We start from the raw sequence: 21,142 nt of genomic DNA on the forward strand, positions 1-21,142 counted from the left end.
GGAGAGGAGAGGAGAGGAGAGGAGAGGAGAGGAGAGGAGAGGAGAGGAGAGGGAGCCTCGCAGATGTGGCGTGCTGGGGCTTCTGCTGCTTGCAGGCAGATGTTCTGTCATCCTCTGTCTCTCACTTATAAGGTGAACGACTGTGGAGGAGTAGCTCTGTTCTCCAGTTGTAGAGAGCAGGGAGAGACCAACTCTTATGTTAGCAATTCATCCAGCTGAAGGAGATCTGGCCTATAGCAACAGGGTGACTGGCATACAGCCGTATAACTTGCACTCTAAGATGACATGTTATTGATTCAGGTCTGGTTTGGCTGAGAGCCTCTGATCATTGTGAAATATGGCCTAATGATTTAATATGGTGACGCCAGGTGAAGTACATGCCAGCTAAAGACCTGATGATCAGTGATTGCTCACTCTTTCTCTGTACATATTACATCCAGCCTGCATCTTTAAACATCTCTCAGCTCAGTTAGAAATAAAGCTCCAGGATATTTAAACACAGTCGGCTACTCTAACATGTCGAATGAGGATTAAATAGGAAGCGACTGCGAAAAACAGCTTTGTTTTTCATTGATTAGCTGTATACCGTTCCAGAAGTATTACAGCCAGATGATAATCATAAAAACGATGGCAACAGTGTTGATGAGAATGATTACGACAATTAGAGCCTCTAAATTGATAGCCCCTTGTATCTCATTTAGTCAACGATCTGAAGCCAGGTAGCGGATAAATTAAGTAAGCTGTTCAGAGCACAGGTCTTTCCACGCCTCTGTCTTTCTCTTTATGTCAGATGAGGACGCTCACATCTTGCTACAAGGAAACTTAACTAAACCAAATGAGGATAAATTATTAACCAGAAAACACGCGTGGAGAGCGAGCACAGGCTTTGGTGATGTGCCCCTTGAGCAAGAAACAGTTGTGCTCTTCCCCTGACCCTTCCCCCGGACCTTCCTGAGAGCAGGGTACGAGAACCGGTTCTCTAAGAGGGCATCGGTGATGTTTATTCACGGCGTGCATTGATGCTCCTTCATCCTCTTCATCCCGGCGAAGGTGAGGTGCGGTGCTCACCTTCTGACTGTCATTTTGTACACCTACATCACCACCACCACCACTAACAACAACCGAAAATTACCCTCCACACACGACAACTCTGTCGGGAGGAGGTTCCGGTGCTTGTCAGCTGAGAGAGAGAGAGGGGGAGAGCGAGAGCGAGAGCGATCCTCCTTGGCACACATTGCCAGTGTGGCAGTGAGATTTTGACCAACTGGCTGACTGACTGGGGGATTCTGGAGGAATCACACGGGGGAAGGGACTACACGCTCTCCGGTTTTCTCTTTTTCCCACCCCTTTCTCTCCTTCTAGTCTGTCATCGCCGGAGAGGTCGATGGTTTTGTAGCCTGCATCCATCTCAGCGGCGGATTTTGTTTTATTTCTCCTCTCCTCTATTGGCCAAACCGGGGCTGATCCCAGCCAACCTGGGCCGGGCCGTGGAGCTATTCAGCGAGCCTTATAGCTGAAGTTGGCGGCACCCGAGATGAGCGCCTTGAGACCCGGGAGCGGGGCTCTCTCCTCGCCGGGGAGACGGTTTGGGTCGTGGCGGTGCTGGTGGTGGTGGTGGTGGGTGTTGGTAGTCGGGGTGGCGGTAGGTTCGGGTGATCCGTGGATGTCCGCCGAGGCATGCCCCTCTTCTTGTTCCTGCAGCAGCACCAGGATCTCTTGCGTGGACCCGGAGCGGGGTATCAATGCCTTCCCCGTCCTGCAAACCGAGGCAGAGATGGAGAACATCACCGACATGTGAGTTTCCCTCATAAGCACCGGTTCACGGAGAGATGTGAAGCTAATGCATCAGGGGCAAATCAGCATATTTTTCCCGACTTTATCCTTTTCCAGCGGCCCACATTTCCCAGAACTTCCCAAATGAAGAAACGGCATCATTCACCCCTATTCAGCCAATTGTATGGGGAGCTGACAGATACACAGTCAGCAAAGAAAGCGGCCCAAATGTTGTTTATTTCTGCTCTGAATTTTAACGTGATGAATGAATTTTAAAGCGAATTCGTAAATCCATATCACTTCAGGTAGGATTTTAAGTAACCGACAGCCTACACTTCTTTCCTCGTTGGCAAGGGTTTGCCTCAGAAAGGCATCAAGTGCAACCCACATTGCATAACAGACTCTTTGGCATCGAGGGGCACATCAGTCTTTCGGCACCAGCGAGGAAACAAGCTCGTTTAGAAATGAAATGCAACTGAAGCTGATGGGCTTTATTCTAACAAATAGACAGCTCAGTCTGCGCGCGTACGTGCTCGTGTTTGTGTGGAGACGCCAGACACTACAGTCCAAATATTAGCACAGACACTTCCCAAGATGGCTTATATGAGTGTAGGCTATCTAAATGAACCACACAGGCGGAGAGAATCGATGCTGAAGAAAGAAAGAAAAAGAAAAGTGACGTTTTTCTTGTCAGACTCAACATTTTGCTGGCAGTCTCTTTAAGGTTGGTCGGGCGCAAGATGCCATAAATCTCAGTGTGTGTTTAGATGTACTGTATCATCTCCTCTCCGGGCTGTATTTGAGCTTTTTCCACTCACATTTAATGAAACGTCACTTGGCCTGAAAATGAGCTGAGGCACCTCTGCAGCCGAGACAAATTAAACGGGAGATTAAGGTTTTTAATTGCGCCAGCATATTTCTTGGCAAAGATAAACGGCCTTGTTGGTAATGACTTATGTCGGAGATAAACAGTTTTTATCGGCGGCCTTGGAGAAGCCTTGGAAGCTCTTTGAATGAGCCAGTGTGGTGAAAAGCACTGACTGAGTGCTTGGCTAATGTAAACAGACAAATTACTGATGACCGTGGAACTGCTAATTCCGAACGACCTTGCCAAAAAAAAAAAAAACCTACGAGGGGGAGATACTGTAGGTCATCGTGCGCCCTGTCGTATGTGCCGTTTTTGGTTGGACTTAGTTTATGACAGCTGATCTGAATCCTCAACAACTGGTCAGAAATCGATGTGCTGTATGGGTGTAACAGCTCACACAATCTGCCGTGATGTCTCTTTTGTGCCCTAATGTGTAGCCTGCGGTATGTATATGCTCAGAATTCCAAACAAATCATACTTAGTCACCATCTGTTAAGAAAATATCCTTTAGAGGGGATTCAGGGAGGTGGCTGTGCTAATGACTGGATAATACAGACAATCATAAATGGCAATATGTTTTGTTACGCACAGAAAATGCCCTCCTGCTTAAATACTGAAAACATAACCACGCGTACAGAAATTTCCCAGAGTTTGTATATTCACGCTTGTACCCCTACACCGACAGACAAAGGAGGCTAAAGCACATATGTGGGTATAATAATGGTTATTTAAAAGCTCAGTTAAATTCCTGCCAGCTCACTAAAACAGACATTCAGCGACGGCTTCGTCAAACATGTGCACACTTGTGTTATTTGACAGCAGCGTTATTCTTCATCAAGACTGTCTGCTGTTCCCCTTTAGACTCTTTTGCAGGTGTTTATTTTATTTTGTTTTATTTTATTTTTTTAAGCGCAGACACCGAGTGACTAATTGGTGATTTATTTCCGATCGCAAACGAGTTCGTTCCACTAAAATCATTTTGTCACATTGTCCATGCATCACTGCCGTCAGGCTTTAGTAGTACAGTGTGCTCCTTATTGAGACATACATTTCATTATCACCAGATTTTTTTCCCTACGTTTTTTTTTCTAGTGGATTGTGATGGGAAATGAGGGGAAGGAAAGGATAGGTGTTGTGCACAAAAAGGTTTTCTGCAACACTTTTTTAAGGAATTATATTCTTATTTAACCACCACTATGTTACTTACCCCCCCCCCCCTTTTTTTTTTCAAAGGGGCAGAAAACAGGCAGCAAAACACTAAGTAATCGGAAGTAAACACAACATCCACTTTATATGCAAGCCAAACCAACTGCATTGCAATTTAGAGCAATCACACTGACCAGTGCTACTATGGTAGCAACCCCCTAAATTCACCAGGACCCCCCTGCTAAACAGGCCATGTGCTGTCCCTTCAGTCCTAACTCATTTATTTTTTCACTTGCATCAACTAAAATGTAATTATTATGGCATACATTGAGAAACATGAACTAAAAGTTAGACCTGATGAATTTGCAATATTTCCCAAAAGAATTGCTCCTTCATTTCTACAGCCTTCAACAAATCAATCAATAGAGATGGTTTTTCTCACTCACTGCTTGTCTACCCCCTTGGAAAAAAACACATTATTTACTGACCTTGTGATTTAGCAAGGGAGTATGTGCAATAAGTGTGGAGGTTTGTACAGGACAAAGGGCGGTGCTGTGACTGTTACAGTGTGTTCCCTTGATGGGAAAGACTGTCCAGAGCTTTTGTTTAGCTCTAAATGTTCTCAGAAATCCGATCCCGAAGCTGTGATATTCAAAGATCGCATATACTGCTTTCCAGCACACATTCGCACAGCTAAATTCATTCACCCAAGGGAGTTGCCCACAATCATCTCCTGCTGGCTCTAGAATCAAGTGCCATGCACAAGTGCTGCTGAGGAAAAGAGGCGAGAACTGTTCCCCTGTTCCCCCCCCCCCGCACGCTTTCCAGAGTCCTTTTTTTCATTATGATTTTATTTTGGTCCCTCTGACTTTTTGAAATGCTTCTGTTTATGCTTCCACCTGTTAACAAATGAGCTATCTCACCAACGCTTGGTTCTCTTGACAGTTACATCGCAAACCAGAGCAGCTTCTCCTCCATCAGCGACAAAGACCTGCACTACTACAAGAATCTCAGGAACCTGTGAGTCTTTAATGGCTTATATTACCCATGTACCCTTCGAGGTCTGTCTGCATTATTTTAAAGTGTTCTTGTCCAATATTGGACCCAAACAATAGGCAACATTTCTATGTACATTCTCTCCTCTTTTTTACTAGTCTTATTCATTTATTTCAGCCTTGTTGTGTTTATCACTGCATCACACAGTGTTTTGTCCAGTTCTGCACTTCTTTATCTTAATTTGCCTCTTTAAAAGAAAAAGAAAAACTATAACCACTAGCAACCACTTTCTTGTACCCTGAAGATAAAATCTGTTAGGAAAATGCTACCTAATTTCTCAACCAGTATCCCATTTGCCAAGCAAATTAGCACAAAGCACATATCCACAGTGAGTGTGCTGTATGGTTTTCATTGTGGCTGGACTCATGGGAAAACAGCTATAAATGCAGGAAGTCTTAAATGCTGTGTTTAAGCTTCTATCTGAAACAAATGTCCCGTGTGTCTAAGACACGCTGCACAAACACTTACACTCTGTGCTGTGTTAATGTAATAGTGTGTGATCTGACTAGTCATACAACAATATTTTGTTATGATTCACACTTTTAATGACTAAATGCTCAGCCCAAGTGATGCCACACCATCAGCTGCAGGAGATAACATCGCACCAAACGGCAATATTGTCTTACAGCCTCACCTTAACTGATAAAGGGCAAAGACTTTACGCATCCCGTTATAGCATCGTTGTGTAATGCCTGTTGTGTATTAATATTAATTTTTCATGTACATAAAAGCATTTCTATTAGGGTACCATTTACACTATGCCCAGCAGATCCAGTGTATTAGCTTCGATTAGCTCTGATGGATGAAGTTTTTATTGGAGTTGTTTATATAAACGTCATTTTAACAGAAAGGGAGACTGATATAACATTTTAATATGAAAAACAACCTTTGTTTGTCTCTGTCAGTTTGCATCACAGACATCCCTATATTGGACAGCCAATAACAGAAAGCGTGTCCTCTTTTAAATCCCTAAATGTTCATCATTTGATTAGTTCTTTGGACCTAAATTGTTCTACTTTCTAAAAAAAGTGTTGTGTTAATATATATATATATCCTGGTTGTGGTTTGTAGGTCATATAAGACAATAAGGAGAGCAGAATATGGGTTACCAGGTTCTTATTGCTGGCACATATCCTCGTCTTGCCTGGCTTGTGATGTGAGACATATGTTCATGAAGATACTGATGATGTTCTTGCTTTTGTTTTGTGCCAGAACGGTGACCAACAGCAGGCTAACATATGTATCAAAGCTGGCCTTTCAGAACAACTTTAAACTGCAGTACTTGTGAGTAAAAAGTCATGCTGTTTATTCCTTCCCTTCGATTGAAAATGTGTACCTTTGCAACGCAATGTGAACAAGTCACACTGTGAAGAGAAAATTAATAAGTAAGAAGAAAAGCCAGTGAAGGCAGTGAGATTGATGAAAAAGTCCGCTACAGGTTAACAAGATTTATAATTGATAGTCAAACCGTGATGCAGAGTCAATATAATTAAAGTTTAGTTTGATACTTATTATATTTAATTAATGCGACACTTAAGGTTAATTGTGACAGTCTGTGACAATGTGTGGGGAAAACTTTAAATGAGAAATATAATACAGGCTTATTAGTGTAGATAGAAGCAGACATGTGCTATTAGTCCTAACAACAATCCACTACTTTGCTTTGGTGCTACAAACACTGTCTTCTTCCCTAATGTTTGATTTAATTTCTAGGAATCTGAAAGATAACAACCTGTCATCCCTGTCCTGGAGGATATTCAAACACCTCAACATCTCTTATCTGTGAGTTCAGAGGAACCTTTGCTATCAGTCTTTCTATCCATGTGTGTGTCTGTTGGTTTACCTCCTAGTTACTATGAGAGTCTTTAGATAAACACAAATATACACAGTAGCATCTGTAATAGCATCTTAGGTTTTTAATCTCATCGGTTCATAGTTCTATTTAGTCCGTAATTTTCCTCAAGCAAGAAAATGTTTTTTTTAGAAGTTCTTGATTAAAGAGGAGCTGACTTTTTAGTTGCATTCAGAGTCCAGTCAGATCCTAATTTGAAACAGAGAGTCAGAAATAGTGACATAGTTGTTGCGGGATAGTAATTCAACTACAAACTTAGGTTTATATTGGAACGCAACCGGTTGGTTGTATAGTAAGACAAAACCCTACAATAACTGAGTTGCCTGTTGCAAAGAAACATGTCGCAGAGCAGTCTGTCTGTCTGTGTTTAAAAATTACATGGAAGTTATCTTTAACCCTTTGGCAATCTGTCTGAGAGTGATTGCAGTGAGTCTGAGTCAGACTGTGATTGTTTGGAGACAAGTTGGCCCCCACCAGACAACCTGTCCAATCCCTTTGCAATCAAAAGTGTTCACCCAGGAGGTTGAGGTTGTATGTTATTCTTAGATTTTTTTCCCCGTTTCTATTTTTCCCCCTGATTTAAAAGCTAAATAACAGCACAGAGAGCATGCAGAGATGTTAGTAGCAAAACCTTGTAATGTGACAAAAAAAGAAAAAAAAAACAAATCCCAGAAACACTTAACACTAGTGGTGTCGAACAGTTACAATTCCTCTCTTTCTTAAATCTTCCAAAATGTCTGTTACTCTTTCATGCTTTGCTATGCTCTGCTTCTCACAGATCTTCAATGTGTGTGTGTGTGTGCTTCTAGGATCCTGTCTGGAAACCCTCTCCACTGCTCCTGTGAGAACATGTGGATCAAACTGTGGTTAGGAGAGGAAGCAGACATTCAGGAGCTACGCTGCATTGAGGATGGAGGAGCACGCAAACTGCTGTCCAGACTGACATTACCTAACTGTGGTAAGGGCGTGCACACGCACACACACACACATAGGGTAAGGACCTGGAAAAAACATTCACAAGCTGTAGCAGAGTGTAAAGCGTTGAAGCACCTGGAGGAAAAAAAATCAATCCTAATAGTTTCCTGTGCAAATATTTTTCCAAGGGCTTGCTTAGATTTTGTCGTGTTCTTATGTATTTTTCATATGTCTGACACATCTGTTTTTATGTGCACAGTTTGTATAAATGTGTATGTACACGTGTGCGGTATGAAACTTGATATTTGAAGACAAATGTGCTAAGTGTTTTGGCAATTCTCAGGAGGTGTGGGGGTTGAATGAATAGAGACACTGAAGTTTGCTGTTAACACCTAAGAGGATAACTGTACAAAGAGTACAATTCATGCACTGACTACAACCTCTGCAGTAATCAGTAATATATACCTACTGGTATGTGAGTAGGACGAATGTGCTGCACGGACAGCATTGCACTTACATGGAGTGTCGCTTAGCCTGTATATTGTAATTTCCCAAGACACTGTGAAGTGCAGAAAGCTACAATGTCTTATGCATGAGCAAGCAAACAAATGACCAAATAAAAGCACGCACGCACACTTAGAGCCTCACTTTCACAGGGCTTGAACATGTTGTTTGCTCTCTGTTGTGTGTCACCAAAACGCCATCAGCGCTGCACAGACGGATTTATCTTTGTCCAGTTGGGATTTTTCCTCATGCGATGCACAGATTAGCTGCTAGATGGAGTAAAGTGAAATGACCGACACACAGGTTATGCATGTGTGTGCCATTTGTGAGTGTGTGAGGGTTGTGTTGTCCTATAATACTAGGTGGGGTAGGCTTAGCCTTTCTGGACAGGTGTCCAGCCATCCGATCAAAAGTTACGAGTGTTCATCTTCCTGTTTGCTCTAAATTTCATACACTTATGATGTGCCATAGCGCTCTATTTCACTCCTCTGGTTAACCCAGCATGTTTAATGTGATGATAGGTTTTAAAAAATGGCTGCAAGTTCTGTTAAACCTATCAGAGATTTCCTCTAATCAGAAGGGCAATGGGAGAGGGGCCACCACTGTGTTCATGTATTCAAATTTTAATTTGGGGAGGCTCTGACTCAGGAGGTAGAGGTCCAGGTCCTTCAGCCTGCAAGTCCAAGTATTCTTGAGCAATAAACCAACCCCCAAATTGGTCCTGATGTATCCACCGTAGGGTGAGTGCATCCATGATAGAAAACCCTTGGCTTGTAGCAAAAAGCTCTTCAAGTACCAGTCCATCTACCAATTAGATGTGCGTTAGATGGGTTCAGTATTCTTGTGTAGTTCTATAAAAGTACATGCTTGTATATTGTATCAACTAATGATCCCACAAGCATCAGTTCCTTTTGATAGATACATACCACTGCATGCTGGGAACATTGCACAAGAGCTGCAGTTTTGCACGACCCAGTTGTCTAACCATAATTTGGCCCTTATTAAACTCGCTCAAATCCAGGCGCCACAATGAAGAGGTAATCAGTGTTATTTGCTTCACCTGTCAGTGGTCAAAACGTTATGCCTGATCGGTGTATCCTTGTAGTAAAAAGGTCTATAAGTACCAGTCCATTTACCAATTAGATGCGTGTTATTTCCAGTATTCTTGTGTACTTCTGTGTAGGTACATGCTTGTATGGTGTATCACTGAAAGCTCTGTCATTACATTGAATGTGCTAGATTTACCAAAGGAGAGAGAGAGAGAGAGAGAGAGAGAGAGAGAGCATCATGATGTATTGTACGGTACATGCTTGTAGTAAAAAGGTCCATTTACCAATTAGATGTGTGCAATGTTTAATATTCTTGTGTACTTCTGGGGAAGCATTGTATTGAACGAGCAGGTGAACAACATGAAAACAAGGCTTTTATATTTATTATTATATTTATATGTACATGTGTAACCTGGGGGAGGAGATGTCTAATGAAGCTATTACATTATGTCTCAGTGAGCCGTCCCTATTGATTATTTTCCCTTTTGCTTTTACTACAGAAACTACGAGGGTATCGATTGTAGAAGTATTCGTCCTAAGTATTTTCACACACACGTACCCACAAAACAATCTGGCCTGCTTTTATTCTGGAGGTTTGCAGAGAGCCTGACGATGTGTGCGTGTGTGTATTAGCTGTGCTGCTATTTTAGAGAATAAACGCACAGATCTTGATCGTTGCCTGTAGAAACCATCATATGTCTGCTACGTATGTCAGTCGTACGTAGAGCTTACTTAGAGATTTTGTTTTGTGTTCCTTCCCTGTTCTTTTCCTCGCCACATGCAGAAAACAAAGAAACGTTAGTTTAGTCAGGATTTAGTTTATTGCGCGTATCGTTATCAGAGATCATACGAAACCTGCCAAATTTGTGCATCGCTTTGCCTAAGTTGCTCATCTATTCCTTCTTGCTGCTCACCTGCAACAGCAGCACGCTAGGACTATATGATGCTTTGTGTAATTCAGCACATAGATGACATCATTGACTCTGAAAGTTGCTGACTGTATGTACTGCAGTAAAATGAAGTGTTATAAAGACCATCTGCACTGTGTCCCATAGCACCGGTGACCTGCTGTCACGCAGCAGATTTCATTTCCTTTTCCACTGAATCATCATGTTTTGTTCTCTAGGAATAAAAAGAAAAAACACAACTTTTCTAGATTTATGGAAAGCTGCAATATTATAAGCAAACCCCACAAAGATGATCACATTTTAAAAGCAAGAAAAGACGCTTTCCACAGATTTAATCAAGAAACGTTTCTTTGACCTGCCAAGAAACACAGTTAATATTATAATAAAGAATTATGTCTTTACAGTCCTCCACATACAATTACTTACCACATAAGTGTAATGTCAGTTTAAGTACACTTCCAGGACAGGCTTCTACAAACCACAAGGCTTTTATGCTTATGGGAGTGTTTATGAAGCATGAATGTATAAATGTCAGCAGTTATTTGACACTTTATTCTTCCCTTCCTTATATCATCTGTATGAATTTTTCATGAATCATTCTATTTTGGACACTCTTCTGTTCATAAGATGTGTCAAATTACAGCTTGACCTGTCTCAGAGTCTGACCTGCTCTCATTCTCTGGATTTGTTGATTTTTTTTTTCCAATCGTGTGCACTGTATCTGTCTCAATCTGGCATTTAGAGCTTGAGTTTGACCAGAGTAAGCAAATAAAACTCGTTTTTGCCTTTCGGATGGGGAGTGCACCCCAGTTTATTTTAGTAATGTGGCATTATAAAGGAATTTTCATGTCAGACTTAAATTTATAAGAAAAAAAATCATCAGTCAAATCCGCTTTATGAGCCTAATCATGTTTTGGGGTTTTGTTTTAGCATCTTTGTTGTTCACAGAGGAATCAATCTGGTGAAAAATAGCTCTGGGCAATCCGGACACTCAGGGCACAAACAATAAGTTAGCTTGCAGGAAGCTAACAATGTCATTGATAATTCCTATTGATCTGTCCCCTCTACCTTCCCTCCATTAGCAGAGGATATTTTTGGCATTAGCACAGTTACAGCAGGGCCTCTGGAGAGGTGGGCGGGGGACCCCCTGGCAGAGTGACATATGAGTAGGAGGACATGGTGGGGCAGGGGTGCCAAATAATGCCCCAGGGCTAACAGTGATACACCAAAAAAGACCTTTCAGTCTGGCCAAACTGCTGGCCCCGCGCTTCATGCTCATAGTTCTTCCTCTTTATTTGGCATTTTCCATCTGCCTGTCTGCTTTATGTAAAACCTTTCTGTCTGTGGGCCTGAACATTTCTGAGCGACATTATGAAGAAGGCACAAAGAGGAAATGCCCATCGATGCCCTCGGGCCGACACTGATCTCACAGGCGAGCCTCATACGATTCTCCGTCTGTGTTTCCCCATGGACTGTTTATGGTTGGAGCTCCGCCCCGAAAGGATTACAAACACAGAGCCTGTTCAATGTGCAAAATAAAAACATCAGCTGTGTCACTCAGCAAAAATGTTGGCAACGGCAGGTGTTTAACAGTCCCGCTGTTTCTTAATAACGGGGTAATTAAAACAAAACAAAAGAGCCATATTTAACTCTTTATAAAGTCTTTCATTTTGTGTCCTTCTCTCAGTTCCTTCTCCCTTTAATGCCACACTTGTTAATGGTAAGAAGGGCAAGTTTAAGCTTTTTCCACCATCGCTCTTATAACACCTTTAGCTTCTGTTAAATGAATCAAATTCCATTAAAGTGAATAACTGAAACCAGCTGTCCTGAGCAAAGGGTGCTTTTTCCCGGCGCTGTAGAAATTATAGCAGATGTATTACCAGATTCCCGCTGGGCACATCACAGCACAGGTGCACTCTGCCTTCATCTGTGTCTCTCTCAGTTAGTCATTCCAGTCAAACACGCAAAATGACAGTCAGTCGTTGCCCTTAATCATCTATTTTTTTTTGATTGCTGTTCAAAGAATTTTTGCCTCTGTCCCCGTCATTTCCTTTCTGACTTAATTGGCTTTACCATCCAATCTGTGCATAGGCTTTTGAATAGTTGTATAGTAGATAAAACTACAATTCAGCAGCACGGGCAAACACAAAACAGACCAGATGGCTTCTGTAAGAGTTTGTGGACAGGAAATGCTAATTACATATGTGAACTTTCCTACATGTTAAATAGTGAGGAATAAAGCAAGACACAAAAGATTTAGTAAGTATATTATGTCAGTAAAGCAGTTGGGAGGCACAACACAAAAACACATGACAGATGAGGCAGATTGTTGTATTTGTAGCTTGTAACCTTGTTTTATGAGGTAGCTGAAGTTAAAGTAACAGGCCTGAGAAGTTCAACTTAATTCAGTTAAATTGTATTTATCTTTATAATGTAAGATAAAGACTCTACAATAAAACAGAGAAAACCACAACAATCAACAACCGCTTGTGAGCAAACTTGGCACTTGGCAACAGTGGCAAGGAAAAACTTCCTTTTAACAGGAAGAAATCTTCAGCAGAACCAAGCTAGGGGAAACCATCTGCCACGACCACTTAGGTTAAGGGGAAAAAAAGAAAATAGAGGGAAACAAGAACCACTCAGTGCATTGTGGGAAGCCCTCTGCTGTCTAGGCCTGTTGTATCGTATCTTAGAGAAGGCTCAGGGTCACCCGATTCAGCCCTAAATAAATACTCGAATTTTAAGCCTAATTTTAAAAGTAGAGATGGTGTCTGTCTCCCAAATCCAAACTGGAATCTGGTTCCACAGAAGACGGGCCTGAAAGCTGAAGGCTCTGCCTCCCATCCTACTTTAAACAGGAACCACAAGTAAACCTGCAGTCTGAGAGCAAAGAGCTCTAATGGGGTGATGTGGTACTATGAGGCCTTTAAGATAAGATGCAGCCTGATTATTCAAGACCTTGTATGTGAGGAGACGAATTTTAAGTTTGATTCTGGATTTAACAGGGAGGCAATGAAGAGATACAAATATAGGAGAAACGTGCTCTCTTTCTAGTCCCTGTCAGGACTCTTGCTGCAGCATTTTGGATCAACTGAGTTCTTTTCAGGGAGTTTTCAGGACATCCTGATAATAATGAATTACAGTAGTCCAGCCAAGAAGTAATAATGCATGAATTACATTTTCAGCATTACTCTGAGACAGGATATTTCTAATTTTAGAGATATTGAGCATATGCAAGAAAGCAGTCCTACATATATGTCCTGGTCTAAAACGACTGCAAGAGTCCTCACAGAGTTACTGGAGGCCAAGGTAATGCCATCCAGACTAAGCATCTGGTTAGACATCATGTTTCTAACATTTTTAAGGGTCAAGCACTATAACTGCAGCTTTATCTTAATTAAGAAGCAGGAACATAGAGGTCATCCAGGCCTTAATGTCTTAAGACATCTCCTGCTTTCCTTCTAAGGACATACTGCTGTCATTTTGAAGTTTTCATAACTGAAGGATTCAAGAGAGATTAAGAAGGACAGTTTGTGGGAAAGAGGACAGGCGGTCAAAACAATTCAATAAACAATCTTTATTAAAAATGGAAGAAAGTAAGTTCTAAGATTTTGAAATGAGCCAGAAGGATGTCTTTTTACATAGCTTAACCCTTTTAATGTGGAAAGGAATTACAGCCATTTACGTTTCAGTGATTGTGTCTCGTTCCCAAACAGAAGACTGTGTAGAGAGAATCTTTCTCAAAGCTAAGATGACTTTTCAACGCTATTTAACCCAAACCGCAACTTAGCCTTAATTTAATTGCCATAAAAATATTTCCCTAAGAATAGTGACTGCTTTGTATTTTAATGCACAGCATTTATGGTGTGAAAAAATGCATATAAAAGCTTTAAACCTTTCAGAAAGACAGTAGGACCCCTAAAAGTCTGAACCTAATCAAACAGTGCTCAAAACGGGAACAACAACTTTAAACACTGAAAACTAAGACATATAGAACATAAATCTGATTCTCCTGGTTTAAAGTTGTGTTTTCATTCTCAGTTAGATATTTTATTCTTTACACTACTGCAATTTTCTTCCTTCCTGGCAGAGAGAGCTTTTACCATCACAGAGGAAGCAGACTATGTTTGCAGGTGGTACGTGTCTAAGTAGCATCCACGTGAAATACAGGACCTGTGGTTTCCCAGCAGAACATCGCCAAGAGCATAGCACTGCCTCTGTTGGCTTGAGTTGTTTCGATAGCGTATCCTGCTGTCATCTCTCCTCCAGGAAGATGATGTGCACACAACCCGATGTCCATGTGAAAATAAAAGAAAATGTGATTTGTCTACTCAGATGCTCGGATGCTCGATGTAGATGTATTCAGTAGTGGATATATGGGTCAGCATGTCTACTCTCAGCGTTCTGCAGCAAGCTGTGATGCACTGTGTTCTGACACCTTTATATCAAAGGCAGCATTAAGGTTTTTAGTCACACACAGGCTAAGCATAATGACGTTGTGACCATGTCTTTGCTGCCAGTTCACCAGTCGTCCTTCCTTGGACCCATTTGGCCAAGAACACTGAGGAACTCGGTACAATAATTTAAATGTGGCCTAATTAAAATTAAAAAACAGTGTAGAGAGATTCAAAACTTTCGAATGATCTGATGCTGGAGTTAAGAGTCAGCCTGATTGACTGTAATCTCAGACAAGAGATCAGCAATCATTAACACATCATCCTCCTCCCTTTGTCTCTGCATCATTTGTGAATCCTTCACAGTGCATGAAGAGCAGAACATTCACAGGCAAACTTATGGACAGACTTTGTGTTGCGTGCCTCTCCAGTGCTTTCCTCACCTCTCTCTGCTATACATTTTGTCAGAAAACTCTCTTTCTGCCTCTGCATCGCCTCAAAAAACACATCATTATGATGGAGCAGAAGGAAAGTTACATAATAAATGCTAACATTTCTCTGAACATCAATACAAACGTGCCTATTGTGGTCTGTAGCAAAAGCTAGCAACAGTGACACTGAGTAATGCTGTCGCTGATGCCGTACTTGTAATTCATCACCCATTCATTGAGCATAATCCTGGAAAATGAATGCAATATGGATTCCAGGTGTCAAGGAGTGTCAAGAGCTAGTATATGCATAGGTAATGTCATGCATCCAGGGGTCATTTGTGAAGTTTTCCCCACTTCTCTACCTGAGAGGTTGTCGTTTACAGAAAAGAAAGCTCTTTTGCGACACTAAAATATAGTCTTTAAGCAACGTTTACCAGAGCAATATCACAGTTTCTACTTAAATTGATCATTCTTGCTTATTCCAGTGCAACCTAGTAGTCAAATGACGATGCACAGTATCAGATGCAATGAACTTTGCCTCTTAACTTTTACGAGATTCAGTCTGAATTAGTGGTAAAGCGATGCATTTTCAGCCAGGTTACACCCTGGACAGATGTAATCTGTTGCAGGGTTAACACAGAGAGACAGACAGCCATTCACACTCACACCTACAGTCAATCTAGATTGATCTAATTAACCTAATCCCATGCATATCTCCATACAGAGCTCCAAGATTAGAAATTTTTTTTTTGTTGTGGAATCTTTAGACATAATTAATATTCAGTAATTTCCAAAAGACCAATCTTGATGGTACAACCAAGTTATTTCCAGGGTTTTATGTGTCAATATAAGATTAATATAAAACAAGGACACAACGACATAGACGCTACCACTTGGATGCATGTCAGAGACAGCCTGAGTGGATGAGTGAATAATGAGCTGCTTTCCAAATAAAACACCTCTATACAAGTATGAAGGCTACAGCAGTGTGGAAAAGACAAAAGAAAAAAATATTCAGCTGACCTTTCAGTACAAATCTAAACCCTGTTGTTACAGTGAGCGTGTGAACTTCAAGTACAGACAAGTGAGAAATTAAAAGCAGCACCTGAATGTGGAACACGGAAAACCATTGCAGTTCCAGATGCTTCTGTTGAGAGGTCAAGGGGTTTCATGAGTCCAAGATGATGTGAATCAAATCCCATGGACACCAGCATCAGTTTTGAGTCCAGCTAAGGATCCATGGGATATCATGTTTCAGCACTGCACTGTATTTATTTGAAAAATATCATCAAATCACAAATTGAGGCAATATAAGTACAGTAATCTATTTATATTTCTACTCATAATAGAAGAATACTTGAAAATTCTGCAATGCATGACAGGAAATAACCTTAAAAATAAGAAGAAAACAAGCAGTTCGACCACTCAGATTTTTGTGCTCTTTAACCTTTATTCTTCCTTCGCTCTTATTGCATGTCGTCTTTATTTGTTTAAACGTATGTTTTGGAAAACATTAGCTTAAACGGTGACTCTAAATTGGCCATGGTTTGAGTGATTTGAGTGTGAGTGTGAATGGTTTTCTGTCTTTGTGTCACAGACTGTCACAATGTAAATGTCTACATCTCTCACAAGAAAACAGACCTACATCAATAACCACCGCAAAGTTCAGCCATGCCTTCACAAAAGATATGGCTCAACACTACTAACAGAAACATAGCTGGGATTTTTTAGTCAAAAGGCTGAATGAAAAACCATTTAGCTAGTGTCTAACTCTCTTGCATGAATATAAATGTCGTGCATCCCTTGCAGACACCCGACTGCCAGAATTTCCTCACAAGTGGCAGCAGGTGAACTATAGCGCGGGCTCAGCGCTGATGCACGACACAGTTCCGTATAATTGCTGGTGTTGTCACAATTGCAGGGAGATCTACCGTCCATAATTACAATAAAACCCTTTTCAATCCCACTTGTTGATTCTGAAAACATCTAAGCAGCTAAAGATTCAGGATCACACACTGGCATGGATGATTTAACTACCATAATTGAACATGAGGTCATAACGATCCTGCTGCACTTACATCAAAATCACGGTGGTTTGCAGAGGTTTTATGCTAATTTGTTGGCTTCAGTGGGAGATGTGTGTGTGAGTGTGTGTGTGTGTGTGTGTGTGTGTAATGTGCAGCCTGCAGATGGCTGTAGTGGCAGTAGAAAGCTGATTTACTGAGAGCCTGTTAAGATATGTCGTTCTGATATAGTAGCTGGGCTGCCACCAGTGAAATGACTGGTTTTTACGGCGTCTCACAGTGATTGAGTGGGTTGCCGTAGTGATAAGTGGGTTGCCCTGGTGATAAGCATTCTGCCGACGGACAGAAGAGGTTGGAAACGGGTGGGGAGAGGATGGGGTTTGATAAGAAATCTGTCCAGTTTTTATCTGCAGTAGCTGTCGACACTCTTCTCTTCTCTTCAATGATGTTATTGGACAGGGGACAAAAGTGGCAAGACTCTGATTGAGTCTGATTGGTCATGCTCAGGTCACATCCTGGTCACCTATGTAGACACACACACACACAAACATATATGCACACACACACAGTCACCAGTGTCTTTGCTTTGACAGGGGCTTTAGACTGTGTCCAATCAATTTAGTAGTTGGGCTGCTGAAGACATGCACTAGTAATCAGTGTAACCATCACTGTGTTTGAACTCTGTCTCTTTGTCTGACTGTTTGATTGGGGTGAGTGTGCTTAAATGAAAGTGAGAGAAAGAGAGCGGGAGATTGAATTCGAGCTCTTTCTTTGTGTGTCCCTGTGGTTGCGTGTGTGTGTTTGCCTGCTCTTCTCTTGTTGTCGAGGTTCTTACGTGATTTGTATTTCAACTGAGAAGAAAAAAACAGCGGCCTTAAACAGGCCTTAAATCCTAAGTTTGCTTCCTTTCCTACCACTTCCTGTCCTGTCCTCTCGCCATCTCTAAACTTTACGTTCTCCTCACTCTTCTCTCCTCCTTTCTGCCCCCTTGCTGTATGCAGAGGTTCCCACGGCAACGTTAACCCCATCCAATTTGACCAAAATGGAGGGAGAGAATATGGAGCTGTTGTGTACGACCTCTGGTGTCCCATCTCCTGAGCTGTTCTGGGACATGATACGTGTCGCCTACTATGAGGTTAGGAGACACACACACACAGACACACAGTGTACCAGCACTGCTGTCCTACTGTTACAGAAATTACGATATTGTGCTCTATGAGCTTTACATTTCAGCATTTCAGTATTCAGACCATTTGTTGCTATGATACTGTTATTTTAATGTTCCTACTCTGATTTCCAATAAATGGCTTATTACCATTAATTATAACTGCATTTTGGTTGCTTGTGTGTGTTGAAGACTTCATCTCTTGCAATCCCCCAAAGTCAGGGAACAGGTTCCGTGAAAATGTAAAGACTCTAGCCAGGCATTTTTGCCCACATGGCTGCCCATTACTAGCTACCTCACAAGTCTACAACAATCAAAGTCTTACATGTAAAAGATTGTAGTAGCTTGCCGTTAGAATTTCTTCCCCCAAAGACAAAAGCATGTACACTGATTGATCCCCTGCTGAATTTGTAAGCTTGCTCACTTACAAAGAAATGAACAGTCTCTAATCTTTCTGTTAGTTTCATTTTAATGGAGAGAGACAGAATATCAAAACAAAACAAATTACTAAAAAAGTTTGACATGATTTGCATGTCCATGAGGGAAATAAGTATTTGATTTCCCCACAACACCAGAAGAAGGGTTTGGCTACCACAGACCGGCTGTGTCATCATAAAAACAATTAGCAATTTAGAGTATATTACTGTCAACACATACTTTTCCCTCTTGTTTAAAGTGCTATGAATGACATAACCCAGCGTTTCTAGTGTTTTATGCACATATCATGAACATTTAACAGCTTGAGCGTTATCGAGGTCCACTTTGATTTAAAAGTCAATTTTTACTTAATGTGGCTCTTGGACCTCTTAACATCACGATCTGACGTTGAAGACATTGTCTTCTACTAAGCAATCAGTTTTTGTTTGTGCGGCTGCTCTTTTCTCATGCAGATAGCGACATCGGGCCAGACTTCTAAGCTGCAACTGTTTAACCTGTCTTCCACGGATCACAACAGCAAGATCAGCTGCACAGCTGAAAACATTGTAGGAGACAAAGAGTCCTCTGTGGTGCTGAATATACTATGTAAGTTTATCCTCTGGCAAACTGCCCCAATTTAGTGAAGATTAATTTGTCAAAGCATCCCTCGATGCAGCGTAGTCTTTAAATCAGAGAATTAAAAGCTTCAGAAGACAACGGTTCTTCTCATCTTTTAATCTGTGTTCTTGCACGCTTCGCTAGTTTTTACCTTTGCCTTATCTTAGTTCTGTCTTCTGTTTGAATTTCACACTGTTGCTCTTAAACTCTCTTTTCTCTCCGCTGCATCAGTTCCTCCCAAAATCACAAAGCTGAGTGACGCAATTCCAGATCATCATTGGTGTATTCCCTTCAGCGTGACAGGTACAAGAGATGTCCACATGATTGTATTTAGTCATATTCTGATGTTTGATTTTTGTGATTTCACAAGGTCCCAACACAAAAGACTTTCCCTAAGTCACACCAGTACCTGCGTAAATAGGGTAATGACATCTTTTTAAATAATGAAAACTAGTTAACGTTACTGGTTCTTTTGTATTGTTTTCACTACCTCTCTTTAGGAAACCCTAAGCCAACTTTCAAGTGGTCACAGAATGGTAAGCCAGTGAAGGAGGGGCAGTACATCTTCACCAGGATCCACGACTACGCTGAGAGAGAGTACCATGGCTGCTTGCAGTTGGACAGCCCTACACACATCAACAATGGGCGTTACAAACTAGAGGTTGCAAACCCCTATGGCACAGACGAAAAAGAAGTTGATGCTCATTTCATGCACATGCCTTCCGATGGTAAGATACAACATTATTGGATGTTTTATTTTCTGTTTCTACACCACTATCATCATGATGTCTGATCTGGTTATTAAAAAATTATCAGCAAGTTCATTTTTACTATTTTTTTCAAGAACATATGATATACCACTTCTTTTTTAACTAAATTATTAATTGAGGAAAAATATTCTTCATAATTAATAATCACAAGAACTAGACTATGCAATTTCTGGAGAAACAGTAGAGTGATTAATGCTACTGCTGGACTCGCTATGTTGTTAAGAAGTTGAAGCTAAGTAGACTGCCCCAAAATACTTTTGATAGTTTAAACTCTGGCACCTGAAACCATTCTGATAAATTCATGTCTAGTTAAGTTTTATTTGAAATATATTATTTATTTATAAACATCCTGTTAATTTTGTAATTTTACTTTGAAAATCTCACATTATTAAAGCATCTTGACAATGTCCAATACACAACTGGAGGCTCTGATTTTGATGAACTCTGATGAATTCTTTTGAAAATCAGACAGCTTTGGTCAACCGAATAGCTTTCTGTATTTAATTAATGGCTTTTATGTTGAAAGATCTACATGTTTTAAAGCTTACTGGTCTTCCATTAACAAGCTGGAGGATTTTGTTTTGAAAATCTTACAGCAACACAGTCGCTGTTGTTAGCTGCTGGTGGGGTTTTTGGACTATTTTGTGTTTTTCATGTGTGCATATGAAAAAGAGGCAGACAGGAGAAGCTTTGACACTGAGTAATACCGTAACATATGTAAAGCCATGACTCCGTATCTGTATGGCTATGGAGACAAACAGTCAGGAACACTGACAGACAAATAAATAAATTGTATGTAAATTTATTGAGCGGCCCCAAAAGTTATATATATATTTTTTTCTTTTTGTTTTACTTGTGTAGACCCGGAAAAAGACGTATTTTCAGCTTTTCTCAAAAAGTCCTAGATCAAAATATAATGGATCTGTTTTCGCCAGAAAGATGACACTGTTCTCATTAAGATGCCTCCAGGTCAAAGAGTGCAGATCAACTGGCATTGAGAAAAACACTGTTTGAAAAAGGAGAAATGTTCCTACTTTGTAGTCATGCAACGATGTCTGTAAATTGAAAACCATGAGCCTAGCAACAGGTTAGAGTTAAAAATTTCAGAAGAATATTTTTCCTTTCCCTGTCTGACAGTTAATTAATGTACAGGGAGGGCCATTTCTATGGATACACCATAATAAAATGGGAATGGTTGGTGATACTTAAGTCCTGTTTGTGGCACATTAGTATATGTGAGGGGGCAAACTCC

General features: G+C 40.9%; 1 protein-coding gene across 3 annotated transcripts in view; it reads left to right on the top strand.

Annotated features, from left to right (window-relative positions):
• Positions 1 to 824: 824 nt before the first annotated feature.
• Positions 825 to 21,142, top strand: part of ntrk2a (neurotrophic tyrosine kinase, receptor, type 2a) — a 111,840-nt gene continuing 91,522 nt past the window's right edge. Inside the window, exons 1-9 of one of the 3 annotated variants that reach the window (XM_042218346.1) lie at positions 825 to 1,794; positions 4,733 to 4,807; positions 6,056 to 6,127; positions 6,557 to 6,625; positions 7,505 to 7,653; positions 17,922 to 18,055; positions 18,976 to 19,108; positions 19,352 to 19,423; positions 19,621 to 19,848. In XM_042218346.1, coding sequence (XP_042074280.1) covers positions 1,535 to 1,794; positions 4,733 to 4,807; positions 6,056 to 6,127; positions 6,557 to 6,625; positions 7,505 to 7,653; positions 17,922 to 18,055; positions 18,976 to 19,108; positions 19,352 to 19,423; positions 19,621 to 19,848 — 1,192 coding nt within the window. In that variant the 5' untranslated portion in view covers positions 825 to 1,534. The remainder of the gene's footprint in view (positions 1,795 to 4,732; positions 4,808 to 6,055; positions 6,128 to 6,556; positions 6,626 to 7,504; positions 7,654 to 17,921; positions 18,056 to 18,975; positions 19,109 to 19,351; positions 19,424 to 19,620; positions 19,849 to 21,142) is intronic. The other 2 variants (XM_042218347.1, XM_005916183.3) reach the window with 2 other exon arrangements.

The sequence above is a fragment of the Haplochromis burtoni genome, unplaced genomic scaffold, assembly GCF_018398535.1.
Source record: "Haplochromis burtoni strain Fernald_Lab_line unplaced genomic scaffold, NCSU_Asbu1 Contig_18, whole genome shotgun sequence".
NCBI classification, from domain to species: Eukaryota; Metazoa; Chordata; class Actinopteri; order Cichliformes; family Cichlidae; genus Haplochromis; species Haplochromis burtoni.